We start from the raw sequence: 15,217 nt of genomic DNA on the forward strand, positions 1-15,217 counted from the left end.
AGGAAAAAAAACTGCTTAGCATTTAGTATATGGAAATGTTTTATTATTATTATATTTTTTATAAAAATCAACAGTGGCATTATGTAAAGAAACCAACGTTTAAGGTGTTAAATTTCTGAAAACTAATGAATGTTTGGTTATTATGATTAGAACTGATGCTGGAAAAAAATCTAAGTCAGTGAAAGTGGAAAAAAATATTAATCAATAATATTTTTATGACACTTTTTTGAAAAGGACATTTTTGTCCTTTATGGGCCTGAGTGGTAGTTTTATTTTTAAGCTGACACTGCAAAAATAATATAAATGCATCCAAATTAATATTGTTGTTAATAATTAACACATCAAAGACTGTAATAGTCAAAGAAAAAAAATCTGCTTAGCATTCACTATATGGAAATTAATAATAATAATAATTATTTTTATTTAAAACAAAAGTGGCATTATGTAGAGAAACCAGCATTTAAAGGGTTAAAATTCTGAAAATTAATGAATGTTTGGTAATTATGAATAGAACTGGCGCTAGTAAAAAATCTAAGTCAGTGAAAGTGGAGACAAATATTAATCTATAATAGTTTTATGACACTTTTTTGACATGGACATTTTTGTCCTTTATGGACCTGAGAGGTACTTTTATTTGTTATCTGATACTGCATAAAAAATATGAATGCATAAAAATGTATGTTGTTGTTAATAATTGACATATCCAAGGCTGTAATAATCAAAGAAAAAATTATCTGCTTAGAATTTAGTAAATTGAAAATAATTAAAATTTTTATTTTTTTCATAAAAAAACAACAGTGGCATTGTGTAAACAAAGCAGCATTTAAAGGGTTAAAATTCTGAAAATTAATGAATGTTTGGCTATTATGATTAGAGCTTATTCTGGTTAAAAAAATGGCATCAGTGAAAGTGGAAAAAAATATTAATCTATAATATTTTTATGACACTTTTTGGACATGGACATTTTTGTCCCCTATGAACCTATGTGTAACTTTTTTTAATTGATGCACAAGGGTTAATGTATATGAGAGTGAGAAAAAGAACAAAGTCTAACTTGAGTCCTTTTGAAATTTAGTTTGACTGGCCAAGTTCCAATGGAGTTGGACCAGAACCACAACCACTGTCCTCTATGGCCTTGTGTGATTGATGACATGTTATAGTATTGTCGAAAGTTGTCTCTTGTTCTCTCTCTGATATCTTAGCAGGTCAAGGACACTCTGCCCAAGCCAAAGGAAGGAGTCTTGCATGATATCAGGTCTTGCTAATAACACACATAGTGGTGAAAGTGGCTGAGAGAGCTACGTGGGTACACGCAAGTCACTGCAGGAAGGTTCGAGCGCCACCAGAGGGCTACAGCTCAGTAAAGTGATTAAGCAGCCACCCCGCGTGCCAAGAGGGATTTCTGGCTGACTGAGGTGAACAAACATACGGTGGTGTATGGGAGCTGAACACACGTCACTGTGTGGGGGTGATCTGAGGTCAGGTTGGGCCAACGAATGACAGCTAGGGACTTAAGCTGTTAGAAAACCCACCATCCGACCACTGTATTGAAACTACATGACCAACTCAACATGAGGGAACACAGGATGTGGAACAGAGCTGAGAAGTTCTTCCACGCTATAATTCCGGCGCTTGGAGTAAGCCTTCTTCAAATTTAAGTTGAAATCACAAGGTATGAACTGATAAGTTTCAGGAAGGGAAGGCGTCAAGAAGAAACTACAAGGATTGAGGCTGACTGCACTGCAAGACTGTTCTGGCCCAGCTCTCTGCATCTCCTTGGGGGAGGTGTACTTGTGGGAAATGCATTTAAAACATGACTAATTAAATTCACAGGTTAACAGCTAGAGAAGTAAATTATGATTGGGGATGGAATTGGTTTAAGGGTTTATGGCAGAAAGCAGAATACACTGCGTCAATTTTACATATAATCTAATATAAGAGTTTTTGTTTTCTTTATAGCTTGCTTATACTGTATGTTAGGAATGACTATGTTCCATAAAAAAACAATGCAGATGCTTTTTTTTCACCCTTATGAGAGCAATGGTGTTTCAAATCTTGAATTTACAATATTGATGTAAACTATAAGTGTCGTGTGTTCAAAAGGGAGGAGATTTATGGAAATTGAGTTTTTTTAATCTTGCATTGATTGCATTAATCTCATTTAAGTATCTTTTTAACATACAATGAATAAAGGTAGTATGTATAGTCTATAGGGACATTGAGTTATTTTATGTAACTTGTGCACACAACTGCTTTAGGTTGAAAAACATAATTTAAAGGGAAACTGTGTACCAGGTATGGGCAGTTTTCAGAGTAACCAGACATCTTCCATGTAATGTGCATGAGATGTGCATGTGTTACGGGGTGATGTGCACTGAGCAACATGATTGGCTCAAAGGTCCTAATCTGTCCTAAAATGTATCTTTTTACATACTATAAAAAGTGGGCTGTGAGTCTGTTCTCTTTGCACACAGACTCAAGCTGTGTGTAAACCAGAACATTCTCTGCAGAGAATGAAAGCAATACAAAGACAAAACTCTTTGTTTTTTTTCATTCTCAGTCTCTACAAATTGTTATTGAATAACAATTTCCATGACAGTAATGAAATACTTTTTATTTATTAATTTAAAATTTGACAAATTCTGTGACATTCTGTGTAGGGCTGGGCATAAATCTAACGATATGATCATGTCTAGTCAGTAAATATGGATCTGTGATTACCACTAAATCGCCTTCACCTGCTTTCAAATGGAGCGGCATTTAATAGACAGCTGATTTACTGATTTACTGACTAGATGCACATGATCATATCATTAGATATATCACCCAGCCCTTATTCCATGTTAAACTGAATTCCATTTTTATGACTTGTTCTGTCCGAGCCCTACATCGAGAGATGTCTGGAAGGTGTAAGGATTCTCGTATTATCATAAAATTGTGCCGCCGGAGCAAGACGAGACTGGAAAACCAAGGGAAGAACAGCTTCAAATTTGCTGTCCTGTACATCAGGCTGCATCCCAGACATGTCACTGCCAAACACCAATGCCAGTGTCCGTGACGTCACCCGTTTTTGAAGCTTAAAGGGATAGTTCACCCAAAAATCTGAAAGATTGCATTAATGACCTCCGTTCATCTTTGAAACCAAGTTTAAGATATTTTAGATTTAGTCAGAGCTTTCTGTCCCTCCATTGAACACCTATGTACGGTATACTGTCCATGTTCAGAAAGTTAATAAAAAAAAATTCAAATAGTCCATGTGATATCAGAGGGTCAGTTAGAATTTGTTGAAACATTGAAAATACATTTTGGTAAAGTCATTAATGACATGATTTTCAATTCCATGCTTTGATTATAATAGTAGCCTAATTGTAAAACACAAGCACGAAAAGTGCATCCACGTGTCAATGGCGTAACTTCAGAGGTTCACCCAGCCTCGAATCACCTTATCAGATATCAAAACGAATCCTTGGCTTCTTTGACTTCGGGAATGCCCCTGTCATCCTGGGTGAGTTGGGAATGGGATAGTTTTTTCCCGTTGCTGGAGCCAGGCTTTATGATTAACGCCATAATAACGCAGATGGCGGAAGAGATCAGAGTGGTCACGAGAAAGGCTCCATTTCTCTTTCATTTCATGGATTTAATGAGTTATCCGAGTCAAAGCGGACCACTTCAACGACTACAGGCTCTAATCCCTCCTGCGCTCGCGCTGTGTGTGTGTGTGTGTGTGTGAAATACGGTGATGAAGTGAAATAGCTGGGCAGTTTGAAATCCGAATTATAATAAGCAGCCTAATAAAAATAATAGTTATTATTATTTTAATTGAATACATTAATATGAGAATGAGCCTAATATCGTCTTTATTATCGACAGAGAAATCTGCTTATGTCGATATCTCTGACTATCATCGATACACGATACAATCGTCTATCGGCACAACCCTACTCGCCAGGGAACTCGAAGTAAAGGATCTGCGATCGGCTCAAGCCGGCATTTCTCACGCTGAGCCCGATGAACACGCCGATGATGACCGCGGATACCGTCAGGATGACCAGCAGGTTGGCCGTCACGAAGCGCTTCAGCTTCTGCCCGATAGTATCCTGCGCGCTCCAGATGTGCTCCGGCGTGCTCCAGTGTTCGCCCAGGCCATTAGCGAGGGTCGGGTCCTCCAGGTGCACTTCACCATTGGACATCTTAACATCTTCTATGGAGATCTTTTCTTCTGCCATTGTGCTGTCTGATGGTTGGAGAGTCAGTTCAAAAAGTTTAGTAGACATTGGTGTTGATCTGATTGTCTGTGTCCTCTCCTCATGTGCTTGCAGCATGGAAATTACTTATGTGGACTTTACACTGGCTTTAGAGAGTGCGGTAAAGTTAGTTTTAGGTTTGATATTCACTGGATATTCGCATAGGCTTGCTTTAGGGACCGTCTGCAAATTTACCTCTCAGTACAAAATTAAGTCCAAATGAAGTTTTTTTTTTATGTTCCAAAGGTTGTAGTACATTTATAGTTACAAGACTGACTTACTACAGGTGAAAGTTTGCCGATATCTCCCTTACTGGGAGTAAGGGATTGTAATTTTTAAAAACAATTACTGTAAATCACCAAAGGGTTTTTTTTTGTTCATGTTCCAAAGGTTGTAGTACGTTTGTAGTTACAAGACTAATTTACTACAGGTGAAATTTTGCCAATATCTCCCTTAGTGTATATACAGTACATAATTATTCTTAAAAAAAACAATTACTGTAAATCACCAAAAGGGTTTTTGGTCCCACTTTATATTAGGTGGCCTTAACTACTAAGTACTTACATAAAAAAAAATAAGTACAATGTACTTATTGTGTTCATATTGTATTGTAAAACACTTTTGCTGCTATTGAGGTGGGATGGGGTAAGGTTAGGGAGAGGGTTGTAGGTATGGGTAAGTTTAAGGGTGGGTTAAGGTGTAAAGTATGGGTCAATAGTGTAATTATAAATGTAATTACAGAAATTAAATACAGATGTAATTACATGTCTTTTTTTTATACAAGTACAATGTAAAAACATGTATGTACACAATAAGTACATTGTACTAAATTATTAATTAAAATGTAAGTACATAGTAGTTAAGGCCACTTAATATAAAGTGGGTGGGTTTTTTTATGTTCCAAAGGTTGTAGTATGTTTTTAGTTACAAGACTGACTTACTACAGGTGAAATTTTTCCAATATCTGCCTCCTTGTACATACAGTACATAATTATTCTTAGAAAAACAAATACTGTAAATCACCAAAAGGGTTTTTTCATGTTCCAAAGGTTGTAGTACATTTTTAGTAACAAGACTGACTTACCACAGGTGAAAGTTTGCCAATATCTAACTTACTGTATGTACAGTATATAATTATTTTTCAAAAACAATTACTGTAATTGACCAAAATGTTTTTTTCATGTTCCAAAGGTTGTAGAAAATTTGTTGTAACAAGACTGACTTACTACAGGTGAAATTTTGACAACATCTCCCTTACTGTAGATACAGTACATAATTATTGTTAAAAAAAACAATTACTGTAATTCACTAAAAGGGGATTTTATGTTCCAAGGGTTGTAGTACATTCCTAGTGGCCAGACTGAATTACTACAGGTCAAAGTTTTCCAGTATCTCCCTTACTGTACATACAGTACATAATTATTCTTTTAAAACAATTACTGTAATTCACCTCAAGGTTTTTTTTTTTTTTTTTTTTCAAAGGTAGTACATTTGTAGTTACAAGACTGACTTACTACAGGTGCAAGGTTGCAAATATCAGCCTTACTGTACATGCAGTACATAATTAACCTTCAAAACCATTACTGTAATTGACCAAAAGGATTTTATCATGTTCCAAAGGCTGTAGTACATTTGTAGTTCCGAGACTGACTTACAATAGGTTACATTTTGCCAATTTTTATCTTACTGTACGTACAGTAGATAATTATTCTTTGAAAACAATTTGTGGTTGGCGGGGACTCTCCATAGGTGTAATAGTTTTTATACTATATAAACTGTATTTTCTATCACCCTTCACCAACACTACACCTAAACCTACCCCCTCACAGTAAATTAATGGCAACTTTAGAATTCCAGAAAACACTGTTTTGTTCGTTTTTTAAGCCTTTTGTTTTACTGGAGCACAGGACGTGTCCTCATAAACCATGTTTATGTTGTAGTACCCATGAAATTATACACATTTGTGTTCTCATAAACCAAATATACCAGTACACACACAAATAAATAAATAAATAATAAATGAATAAATATGAATATATATAATCTGCTGTAGAATTAAAAAACAACCAGGAGTGTACTACAACCTCTAGAACATGAAAAAAGTGAATTAGGTGAATTAGTTTTTAATGAAAATATTTGTGTACTGTACAAGTAGTAAATGTGTTATTGTGAAAATGTAACCTTTAGTAAGTCAGTGTGGTCACTACGAATGTACAGCAACCTTTCAAAAAAAAAAAAAACACTTGGTAAATTTCTGTTTTTTCCCCAAGAATAATTATGCACTGTTTGTACAGTAATGGAGATATTGACAAAGTTTCACCTGTAGTAAGTCGGCCTTGTAACTAGGAATATACCACAGCCTTTGGAACATGAAAAAATAAACTCTTGGTGATTAACGGTAATTGATTTTTAAGAATAATTATGCACTGTTTATACAGTAATGGAGATATTGGCAAAATGTCACCTTTAGCAAGTTAGTCTTGAAACTACAAGCATACCACAACCTATGAAACATAAAAAACCCTTTTGGTCAATTACAGTAAATGTATTCGATAATTATGTTCTATATGTACAGTAAGGTTGATATTGGCAGACTTTCACCTGTTTTAAGTCAGTCTGGCCACTAGAAATGTACTACAACCTTTGGAACATAAAAAACCCATTTGTTGAATTACAGTAATTGTTTTCTTTAAATAAATAAGTACTGTATGTACAATAGGGGGGATTTTGGCAAAATATCACCTGTATTAAGTCAGTCTGGCCACAAGGTTTATAATGCAACCTTTGGAACATAACAAAACCCTTGAGGCGAATTACAGTAATTGTTTTCTAAGAATAATTATGTACTAATTATTGAAATAATGATGTAATTATGTATCATTGGCAAATTGACCCTAGTAATGCACCAGTCTGGCCACTAGTAATGTACTACAACATTTGGAACTTTTGATCAATTAAAATAATATTTTTAATCCTTTAATCCAATGGCTGGTCATTTAGGACAAGGAACGACACTAAATCGCCTCATGACCTGTTTTTTTTGGCCGGCCATTCACGAGAATGTGCGCAGGTGGAGCGCGGGTTGTCGTGAATGTCAGTTGGTAAACCCACCGGCCCCCTCCCATTAATGCAGGTCCCCTTCAAAAGAATTGGCACAGACCTCATCGGGCCATTAGAGCGATCAGCATGAGGACATCGTTTTGCATTAGTCATTGTGGATTATGCAACACGATATCCAGAAGCAGTGCCTCTCTGCAACATTTCTGCTAAGAATCTCCCGAGTGGGGATTCCTGAGGAAATCCTCACTGATCAGGGCACGGCGTTTATGTCACAGACATTACGCGAACTTTACAAATGATTGGGCATTAAATTGATTCGAACCAGCGTCTTTCACCCACAAACGGACGGGCTGGTTGAACGTTTTGATCGCACGCTTAAGACAATGATTTGTAAATTCGTTCAGGAAGATGCCAAAAATTGGGACAGATGGTTGGAACCCCTGTTGTTCACTGTGCGAGAGGTCCCGCAAGCCTCCACTGGGTTTTCCACCTTCGAGTTGCTCTACGGTAGCCAGCCCAGGGGGGTGCTGGACGTCATAAGAGAGACTTGGGAGGACGGACTTTCTCAATCTAAAAACGAAATTCAGTTTGTAATGGACCTGGGAACAAAACTCCACACTTTGGGGTGGCACTCTATGGAGAATTTGTTACAGGCCCAAGACAAACAGAGCCAGCTGTATAACAGGGGAACCAATTTGCGTAAATTTGCACCGGAAGATAAAGTGCTTGTATTACTCCCAACGTCAAGTTCAAAATTACTTGCAAAGTGGAAAGGACCGTTTGAGGTCACGCGGCAAGTTGGAGAGCTCGATTATGAGGTAATACACTCAGATAGGAGAGGAGCGCGTCAAATTTATCACCTCAATCTCCTAACAAAATTGGAATGAGGGAGAATCAGTGATGCTGGCGACGGTGATTAGTGGAGAGGATGATCTTGGACCAGAAGTGAATATAAAAAAAACAATCTCTCGCTCTGGCCCCAGGGGGAGATCATCTCTCGCCCTCCCAGCTCATCGATTTGACTACATTACAGGCGGAGTTTACTGATGTGCTTTCTCCCCTACCTGGCCGTACAAATCTTATTCAGCACCGTATGGAGACAGAGCCGGGCGTGGTGGTTCGCAGCCGGCCATATCGCTTGCCTGAAAACAAGAAAAAAATAGTTCAGGATGAATTTGGTGCGATGCTTGAAATGGGGATAATAGAAGAATCCAACAGTAACTGGGTGAGCCCGATAGTTTCAGTTTCTAAGACGGACGGCTCAGTGCGGTTCTGTGTGGATTTTCGCAAGGTGAATGCTGTGTTAAAATTCGACGCATATCCAATGCCACGGGTTGACCAATTGCTTGACGGGACTCGGTACGGCTCACTTTTTTTTTTTGACATTGGACTTAACAAAGGGTTATTGTCAGATCCCCTTGTCTCCATTATCCAGAGAAAAAAACACTTTCACAACGCTGTTTGGATTACACCAATTTGTTACACATTGTTCGGTGCGCCGGCTACGTTTCAGCGACTGATGGACAGGGTGTTGCGGCCCCATGGTGCATATTCTGCTCCCTATCTAGATGATATCATTATATTTAGGAATGACTGGCAGCAGCATATGTAGCATGTGAGGGTGGTACTGAGGTCGCTGAGAGGGGCTGGGCTCACGGCCAACCCCAAGAAGTGTGCGATTGGGCGCGTGGAGGTAAAGTATCTGGGTTTTCACTTGGGACATGGGCAGGTGTGTCCCCAAATTGATAAAACTGCAGCAGTTGCAACCTGTCCGCGTCCCAAGATCAAAAAGGAGGTGAGACAGTTCTTGGGGCTGTCGGGATATTATAAAAGGTTTGTGCCTAATTATTCGGACCTCACCAGCCCCTTGATAGATCTCACTAAAAAGGAAGCACCAGATCCGGTTCAGTGGACGGAGCCGTGCCAGCAGGCGTTTACCCAGGTGAAGGCTGCTCTATGTGGCGGGCCATTGCTTCACTCTCCTGATTTCTCTCACCCTTTTCTTGTTGCAGACGGATGCGTTGGACAGGGGGCTGGGTGCTGTCCTGGCCCAGGAGATAGAGCGGGAGGAACGGCCGGTGCTGTACATTAGTCGCAAACTCTCTAAGAGAGAGACTAAGTACAGCACCGTGGAGAAAGAGTGTTTGGGCATCAGGTGGGCCATCCTCACCCTCCGCTATTATCTCCTGGGATGGGAATTCACCCTCTGTTCGGACCACGCTCCCCTGCAGTGGCTTCACCGCATGAAGGATACCAACATGCGGATCAGTCGTTGGTATCTAGCTTTACAGCCTTTTAAGTTCAAGGTGGTCCACAGGCAGGGTGTTCAGATGACTGTGGCTGATTTCCTATCCCAGAATTGGGGGGGGCGGGGTGGGGGGGGTAGCTGCAGGCCAGATGGCTCCCCCGTCTGAATCGGGCAGAACCCTGACTACATTTTATGGTTTGTGATGCTAAAGAACATTTCATGACGTCTCAGACAACAACTGTAAATGTGTGGCTATTGTGGTTTAATTATAAACGCTATGGTTAACTCATGTTTGCCATAGTAAAATATTTTTCTTTGCCTCTTTATTTTTGTATACTGTAAAAACTTGATGAAATGAATTGAATTCAACCTTTATGAAAAAATGAATAAAGGTTGAAATATTATATTAGAAGTTGTACTTTATATATATATATATATATATATATATATATATATATATATATATATATATATATATATATATATATATATATATATATATATATTTTATTAGCTAATCAAAAAAGAACATTAGATTTTTTAATTAGCTAATCAAAAAAAGAACATTAGATTAATAATTTATAGTAATAAAAATAATCGTTAGATTAGTCAACTAATCGAAAAAATATTAGTTAGTTGCAGGTCTACTACAAACCTTTTGGTCAATTACAATAATTGCTTTTGTAGATTGATTATGTACTGTACATACAGTAAGGGATGTATTTGTAAAATTTCACCTGTAGTAGGTTAGTTTTGTAAACTAGTGATGTACTACAACATTTGGAACATTAAAAATCCCTTTTGGTGATTTACAGCAACTTTTTTTAAGAATAATTATGTACTTTACATACAGTAAGGAAGATGTTGGCAAAATTGCGCCTGTATTAAGTCAGTCTTGTCACTACAATCTTACTACAACCTTTGGAACATGAAAAAACCCTTATGGTGAATTACAGTAATTGTTTTCTAAAAATGATTATCTACTGTACCTACAGTAAGGGACATATCGGCAAACTTTCACCTGTAGTAGGTCAGTTTTGTAAAAATGCACTACAGCCTTTGGAACATAAAAATAGCCTTATGGTTACAGTAAATGTTTCCAAAGAATAATTATGTACTGTACATACAGTAAGGGAGATATTGGCAAAATTTCACCTGCAGTAAGTCAGTCTTGTAACTACAAATGTCCTGCAACCTTTGGAACATAAAAAAACTGTACTGTACATACAGTAAGGGAGATAATGTCTGTGGTATTGGTTAAATATTTTCAGTCAATTTGCCCACAAAGCATTTACTGTGGCATTGAAAACATAATTTGTATTAATTATTGAACTCCGTTTTGTACTGCAAAGGTAAATTTGCAGACGGTACCTAAAGCAAGATTAGGCCGAATATCCAGCGAATACCAAACCTAAAACTAACTTTACAGCGCTGCTTTAGCGCTGGAGTGAGGCGTCATAAACTGAAACCACGCCCACCATGGGTGAAAAACAATCCAACGCACTCCATTGACTTTCTATTGTGGGAAACTGCCTCCTTATAATTTATGACTAATAAAAAATTTAAATAAAATTAATAACAATAAAAAACAGACCAATGCCTAAAAGCTGCTATGTAAGTATAGCGGTAATTAAATAATAGATTATCAAAACATAAATGCATGCTGCTGAACGATCATCGATTTAACAAATTAATTACAGAAACGATTATCAAAACATACTTAATTCCTGAGAAATAATGACTTTCAGATTACACGATCGGAGACCGTTCCGATTCAGTTTCTGTAGCTTTTCGTGCAACTGGTTACAAAATGTTACATATGTAGCCCTTTTTGTTGCTCGTGGACACATGTAATGAAGGTTCCTTTCCTCTTATTGTTTGGCAAAGCTCAACGCTGCGCTGGCATTCACTGTATATTTCTGTAGGCTACTGTACACATCAATTCCATGCTTTGATTTTAATAGTAGCCTAATTGTTAAACAAAAGCGCGAAATGAGACTATTGCACGTGTCCGCTGGCGTAACTTCAGAGGTCCACCCAGCCTTGACTCACCTTATCAAATCTAAAAACGAATCCATGACTTCTTTGGCTTCGGGAACGCCGCTGTCATCCTGGGTTAGCTGTGATAGTTTTTTCCCGTCGCTGGAGCCAGGCTTTATGATGAACGCCATAATAACGCCGATGGTGGAAGAGAGCAGAGTGGTCACGAGAAAGAAGAGCATCGCCCAGCCGCCCAGCTTGCCCAGGGCTTTGGGGTCAAGGCTGGCCGCCCCGGACACCAGACTGCAGACCACCAGAGGGATGATGATCATATTGAGCAGGCGGATGAGGAGCTCGCCGGGGAACCCGAAGTAAAGGATCTGTGTGCGGCTCAAGCCGGCGCTTCTCACGCCGAGCCCGATGAACACGCCGACGATGACCGCCGTCACCGTTAGGATGACCAGCAGATTGGCCATCACGAAGCGCTTCAGCTTCTGCCCGGTGGTCTCTGGCGCGCTCCTCTGGTGATCACCCAGGCCGTTGGCGAGGGTCGGGTCGTCCAGGTGCGCTTCACCGTTGGACGTCTTTACATCTTCTATAGAAATCTTTTCTTCTGCCATTGTGCTGTCTGAAGATTGGAGAGTCAGTGTAAAAAGTTTAGTAGGCTTTGGTGTGATCTGATTGTCCTCTCCTCATGTGCTGGCAGCGTGGAAATGACTTATGTGGAATTTACACTGGCTTTAGAGCTAGAGTGACGCGTCATAAACTGAAACCACGCCCACCACGAGTGAAAAACAATCCAACGCACTCCATTGACTTTCTATCGTGGGAAACTGCCTCCTTATAATTTATGACTAATTTTTTATTAAATACAATTAATAATAATAAATAAATAAAAAAACAGACCAATGCCTATAATCTGCTATGTGACAAGGTGTTTAGTAAACAAGCTAAAAAACCAAGAACTATGTTTTTATAAGCTGTCAACCCCCCAAAGCGTTCGGTTGTTATTAGGCTACATGTGTGCGTGCGCGCGTGTGTGTGTGTGTGTGTGTACTGTTAAAGTAACTGTAGATAGATACAGTGACCTCTGTAACTATTTGGATAGGTTCTAAATGTGTAAATTCCATTAGGCTGAATAACTATAAGTAGCCTATAAAATAAATACCAAACCAGTTGTAACTTATTTTAAAGAAATAAAGCACACACACACACTTTTCAATCAGAAAGCACTTTGTTTGGTTTGAAGTGATAAAACAATAGATATACTGGTCAAAACAAAAAGTATTATGACACATTGTGGTTGTGAAACATTAGAGGAGCGTGTGATGAATTACACCTGGGTTTCTCTGATGGGTGACCTTAAACCACCTTGGCTATGTGGATACTGGCTCATCTTCATATGCATACGCTAGTATTCGTACCCAAATTAGTATGCTTACCCTGTCTTTGACTAATCTGTGTCCTAAAAATGAATACTCAACCTCCCAGGCTTGCTGCTTTGCCAAGAAATAAGAAAGTCATGCCCTTAACCATGACACAACCATTAATGTATACAGTGTGCAACGACTAACCTTTTTTTTTTTTTTTTAGACTTACAATGACACAACCATGTATACAGTGTGCAATGGGAAAAAGAAAATGTAATGTAATATCATAAATCTTTTCCAAATGCTGGTGTAACGAGGAGTCAGAGACGTTCGGATTCATGTACAATTAACAGAGTGGTCAAACAGGCAATGATCAGATAACAGCGACAGGTATGCAGGGGACATCCAACTTCAGAAACAGTACCAGGAAAAGGTCGGGGCAGGTGGCAGAGAATCAAAGTCTGTATACACAATCCAAAGTCAAACACAGAAGGAACAAACACTAGGAAAATGCTCGGAAATGCCAGACAGAACTAAACAAGACTTCACAATGGGAATGTAGATGAGTGCAACCTTTATATGGTCACTGATAGGAAACAGGTGTGGTTCAATAATGAGTTCCTAGGCAGGGGTTTATGGGAAATGTAGTCCAGGGTGTACTGTGTCGTGTGAAAGTCTGTGTGGTGAATAAATGGATGTGCAGTGACCGGATCATGACATCACTCTAGGAGGGCGGTGGAGGCTGAACAGGGGGAGGGATGGAAGGCCAGGTCTGTGTGGAAGTGGAGTGGCCGGGGATCCGGAGAGCAGGAAGCCCGGGTGGAGTTGACGAAACAGGAGTCCACCAGACCAGAATCGACAGAACAGGCATCCACCAGGGCGGAGCAGACGGAACTGGAAGGCAGAACTGGAGCCCACTGGGCCAGGGCAGATGGAACTAAAGCCGACCAGGGCGGAGCAGAGGACCACCACAGCAGAGCAGACGAGACAGAAGCCCACCGGGGAAGAGCAGGTGGAGCTGGAGCCCACCAAGGCGGAGGAGAGAATCACCACAGCCTACCAGCCGAGACAGAAGCCCACCAGGGCGGAGCAGAGGACCACCACAGCGGAGTCGATGGCACAGGAGAGCAAGTCTGGTTAAGTGGGACTGGAACAGATAACACAGATTAATGGTGGCCTCTGTGGCCATGATAAGGCAGGTAGAAAGTTCACTCATGGCCTCCATATTCATGACAGGAATGAACGAGAGTTCATAGACTGCCTCCATAGCCATGATTGGACAGGCGGGAAGTTCATTGATGGCCTCTGTGGCTGTGACAGGACAGACAGTGAGTTGGTGGATGGCCTCCTTGGCCATGACAGGATAGGATAAGAGTTCATGGATGGATGGATACTACTGACACCTCTGGAGGTTCCACAGCAGTAATAGTCTTCTTGACAGCAACACAACAGGCTGAGAGAACATTAATGGGTGCAACAGACAGGATGTGACGAGGCTCTAGAAGTTCAGCTGAGACGTGACGAAGCTCTGGATGATCGGTTTTGGTATGATGAAGCTCTGGAAGATGTGTTGAGATGTGAAGAAGTTCTGGAAGATCGGTAGTGATTTGACTGGGCTCAAAAAGATCTACTGTGACTTGACCTTGTTCACGAAGATCAACTGTGACTTGACTTGGCTCTTGAAGATCAATGGTGACTTGACTCATGAAGTTTAAATGTGGTTTTACTTGACTCATGGGTGGTCGATGGGAACCTGACTTGACTCTGGACGGTCAGTGGTGACTTTACCTGACTCTGGGTGGTCAATGGTGACTTGACCTAACTGTGGGCAGTCAGTGTGTACTCCTCCTCCACAACACCCACAGTATATGCAGAGCTGCTCAGCTGGAGTGCCAGATCGATGTAAAACTGCAGAGTCCAGTGAGGATCATGCAAAGGCATGAGTGAGCCGAGCGGCTCAGATAGACCACCACAAAAAAATATCATCAGGCATATCTCGTTCCATGATAGACAATGACAGCGACAGGTCTGCAGGGGACATCCAAATTCAGAAACAGTACCAGGAAAAGGTCGGGGCAGGTGGCAGAGAATCAAAGTCTGTATACTCAATCCAAAGTCAAACACAGAAGGAACAAACACTAGGAAAATGCTCGGAAATGCCAGACAGAACTAAACAAGACTTCACAATGTGATGAATGCAACCTTTATAGGGTCACTGATAGGAAACAGGTGTGGCTCAATAATGAGTTCCTAGGCAGGGGTTTATGGGAAATGTAGTCCAGGGTGTACTGTGTCGTGTGAAAGTCTGTGTGGTG

At 39.9% G+C, this 15,217-nt stretch overlaps 2 protein-coding genes across 2 annotated transcripts in view; both read right to left on the bottom strand.

The window, feature by feature from the left end:
* The window catches only part of LOC113058743 (neutral amino acid transporter B(0)-like), a 55,078-nt gene extending 42,872 nt beyond the window's left edge, over positions 1-12,206 (bottom strand). The window contains exon 1 of the mRNA XM_026226926.1: positions 11,605-12,206. Within this exon, the coding sequence (XP_026082711.1) occupies positions 11,605-12,152 (548 nt within the window). The 5' untranslated portion in view covers positions 12,153-12,206. The remainder of the gene's footprint in view (positions 1-11,604) is intronic.
* LOC113058741 (high affinity cationic amino acid transporter 1-like) overlaps positions 1-15,217 on the bottom strand; it is a 48,524-nt gene that overhangs the window by 14,604 nt on the left and 18,703 nt on the right. The window lies entirely within an intron of this gene.

Source organism: Carassius auratus, chromosome 40 (genome assembly GCF_003368295.1).
Source record: "Carassius auratus strain Wakin chromosome 40, ASM336829v1, whole genome shotgun sequence".
Classification (NCBI taxonomy): domain Eukaryota; kingdom Metazoa; phylum Chordata; class Actinopteri; order Cypriniformes; family Cyprinidae; genus Carassius; species Carassius auratus.